This window comes from Protopterus annectens, chromosome 4.part0 (genome assembly GCF_019279795.1).
Source record: "Protopterus annectens isolate FY-2018-M chromosome 4.part0, PAN1.0, whole genome shotgun sequence".
Lineage (NCBI taxonomy): Eukaryota > Metazoa > Chordata > Ceratodontiformes > Protopteridae > Protopterus > Protopterus annectens.
In genome coordinates this window covers 229,582,898-229,586,261 of record NC_056733.1, presented here as the reverse complement: position 1 = coordinate 229,586,261, position 3,364 = coordinate 229,582,898, and the positions used below count along the sequence as shown (strand labels likewise).

Genomic DNA, 3,364 nt, shown 5'->3' with positions numbered 1-3,364 from the left:
CTGACAAAACAGAGCAGCACTCTGAGCTGGAATGATTAACACACGTGTTATCTGGTTGTTGTGGGTATCCATCATGCCTGACTTACTACATCGGGAAAAGATAAGTGTTCCTCTTTTTCACGAACATAATGCAGCTCCGCTCCAGTCTGAGGTGGACACTGTGCACTGTCTGTCCCCCAGCCTTTTCTAGGACTGGACACAGGGTTTATAGGGTAACCTTAATTATGACTAAAGGTAGTGTGCTCTCTTGAGAGCTTCGGTCTTTAATTTCTTGCTAGGGCGTTTTCCTTATTTTAAAGGTCAAAGCTGCTGCAGATTTAGAGGCGTTGAAGAAGATAACCCGAGTATTGTGTCCCTAATGTGAGTGGTGTTCCCGATGTTTTCCAAATTCAGAGAGTTGCAGGAACCTAGAGAGGCTGTAAGGAGATGTGTGTGAGTGGTGTTCCCGATGTTTTCCAACTTCAGAGGGTTGCAGAGAGAAAGAGAGTGTATGTGTGTGTGTGTGCGTGTGTGTGTGTGTGTGTGTGTGTGCGCGCGCGCGCGCGTTGGCCTTTATTGGAGGTGACAACGCACACCCACCGTCTTAGGCAGTTCGTGGTCCTTTCGACCTGTGAGGAGAGAAAAAACAGTAAAGGCTTCGGCATTACACATACAGCGTTTGCAGAGGTTTCACTCTGTATGCCCTCTTAAAGGCAAAGCCTTAGCAAAGCTCGTTAAACTCAAACTCTTCTGTGGAGAAAGTTGTAGGTTTCCAGCTGCTCCTCTGACTCAAGGAGTTCACAGACTTTCCTGTGCGAGCTGAGATGAGAGGGATTATTAATAGCTGACTCTGTTTAGCCACTCTTCAGATGCCTGACGTCTTCACTGCTCAGAAGTCTGCTGGAGGATGGCGCCCATTTCATGCCTTCTTGGTACAGTTTAGCCAGGGATAGACTTATATGACGGACATTCATCGTTCATGTAGACCCAGAACTCCAAATGAAGAACATGAACCAGTCCGGTGAACTTCTTGGAGATTCACAGCACCTTTTTCTCGGGAACATCACTTCACTGGGACACCGGGAGAGCAACGGCAGTTTCTGGAAATCAGTTATTTTTATGGAAGACGTATTATTCTCTGGCCATGAGCCTGGTACAATTGTTCTGGTAGTCATGTACTCACTGTCCTTCCTTACTGGAATAGTAGGAAATATCATGGCTCTGAGGGTCTTAACAAGGAAACGAAGAAGCCGGTTAGCAGGGGTATCAGCTACCAGAAGTTTGCTCATTAACTTGGCTGTGTGCGATATGATGGTAGTGTGCTTCTGTATGCCCATTACACTCGGTCAGCAAGTGTACAATGCTTGGGTGTTCGGGGACTGGCTGTGTCGAGCCGTGCCTTTTGTCCAGGCTGTGTCTGTTTCTGCCAGTGTCCTCAGCTTGGCGGTCATCAGCATCAATCGCTACTACAGTGTTCACAACCCTCTAAATGCCAGATCCTTCTTCACCTGTGGACGGGTTTGCACCATGATTGTTGTGGTATGGGCTTTCTCCTCTGGCCTTTGCGCTCCTCTAGCTTTCATGAATCGAACCAAGAACTTAGTGTTGTTTGAAGGCCAGCTAGTTATCCTGGTGTGCACAGAAAGCTGGCCTCACGCAAAGCTCCGACAAGCTTACAACTTTCTGTTGTTCTGCACTCTGTATGGTTTACCGGTGATTTTTAACCTCATCATATGCTTTCTTACTGGTCGCCGTCTCTGGAGCACAGACGACAAACTCCATGAATGCCATCAAGGCAACTTTCCCACTGCTGCTGCGCGCCTCAGGGGCCGCAAGAAGATTGCCAAGATGGTGGTAGCACTAGTGTTACTTTTTACCCTGTCATGGCTTCCTCTGTACGTGGTAGACATCTGGATAGATTTTAATTTGCCCAGTACACCAGCAAGTGCGGAGCAAGACCCGGCCCCCATGCAGTATGCTTGGGTCCTGAACGTACGACCTTTCGCTCAGTGGCTGGGGCTCACTAACTCTGCTCTCAACCCCCTGTGCTACTGCTTCGTGGGTAACTTGTATCGATCTGCTCGGAAGTTCAAGGACAGCTACAGAAAGCGGGTATCTTCTGTGTTCAGCCTTTCTTTGTCTCAGACTTCATCCCATTCATCCATTCCTAGACTTCTCTCCTACAGAGCCTCCACAGACCTCTCAGACTCAGAACTCCGCGGCTGGAGAAACTGTACAAAGTTCAATCAGTTACTGTCAAAATCCAAGAGCATGTCTTCTGTCACCATCTGTGAAACATCACTGGACCTACACTGAGGGACACGTTCACCATATCCACACAAAGCTTCCATACTAAATGGCCTCCCGCAAGGTAGGGACTTCTCCCTTCAGCTGTTTCTAGATGGATTTCCGAGCACATCGTCTGAATGGGACAGAACTGTAGTCAAGTGACTGAGAGACAGTATACCATTTTGTGAACAAGTTTAATGCCTTGGTAATTAATATTTTTACCCTTTAAACTGCTAAAATGTCTTTCCAGTCTGGAGAGATAGAACGTTTTAGTAAATGGTAAAATGTTTACATTCATGGTTCATGGAACTTGGACCACTAAATGACGACCTCTGATACATAACTTATTGGTTCTTGGTCTTTTCAGTTCCCAGGTATTTTCATCTGGGTCGCATTTAAAGTGGGGTAATGTATTTAAAGCAACGGTGATTGTTAGGTTAAAAATATGTCAGCTGTTGTTAGAATTATGGACTGTCTTCTAATTCAAGGCTTGCATTTCCATATGCAGTAGGCTAGTTTTATTTATTATTATTGTTATTCATTTTTTACCTTTACAATTCGAATGATTTAATTGGTTTAAAAGGGTCTATTATGGATTTCAGAAGTAAGCAGTACATTGTATATGCAGGCAAGGTCCCATAATAGGCATACATGATAACTAGGCTTTAAAACTTCAGAATGTTACATCAGGCTTACCGAATGAAAGAAAACTAACGTGGATTAGGCTTTCATTCTTGCATTACGGACATACACAAACTATATTAAGACCAAGAAACACTGTTACACGAATCACAGGTCTGTGTTTTCAGAAGGTACATACCGAAAGTGATTTATTTTATTATAATAAAATACAAAATGGATCTAATTTTCCTTAAGACTGTTTTTGATAAGAAGTTTTTAAGTGTAATTTCTGCTGATATATGCCGTTTGTAAGTTAAATAAACATTAGGGATGGGCTGTGTGAACAGATGACATTGAAATTTGTGTGTGTGGGGCACTTTCAAAAAGGTTGCTTGGCTACAGAATACACTAACAAAATAGTTTATACAAAAATGATTTTTATTGAAAAAAAGGCCAAGATGAACAGATGGTCCTA

General features: G+C 44.0%; 1 protein-coding gene across 1 annotated transcript; it reads left to right on the top strand.

The window, feature by feature from the left end:
* Positions 1 to 642: 642 nt before the first annotated feature.
* On the top strand, positions 643 to 2,839 carry LOC122799274 (gastrin/cholecystokinin type B receptor-like). Its single transcript, XM_044068229.1, has one exon. The coding sequence runs from the start codon at positions 979 to 981 to the stop codon at positions 2,293 to 2,295; it is 1,317 nt and encodes a 438-aa protein (XP_043924164.1). The 5' UTR covers positions 643 to 978; the 3' UTR covers positions 2,296 to 2,839.
* Positions 2,840 to 3,364: the final 525 nt, after the last annotated feature.

What these genes read in the sequence shown, in the direction of transcription:
- LOC122799274 (XM_044068229.1), top strand. Translation starts at nt 979, where the DNA reads ATGAAGAACATGAACCAGTCCGGTGAACTTCTTGGAGATTCACAGCAC.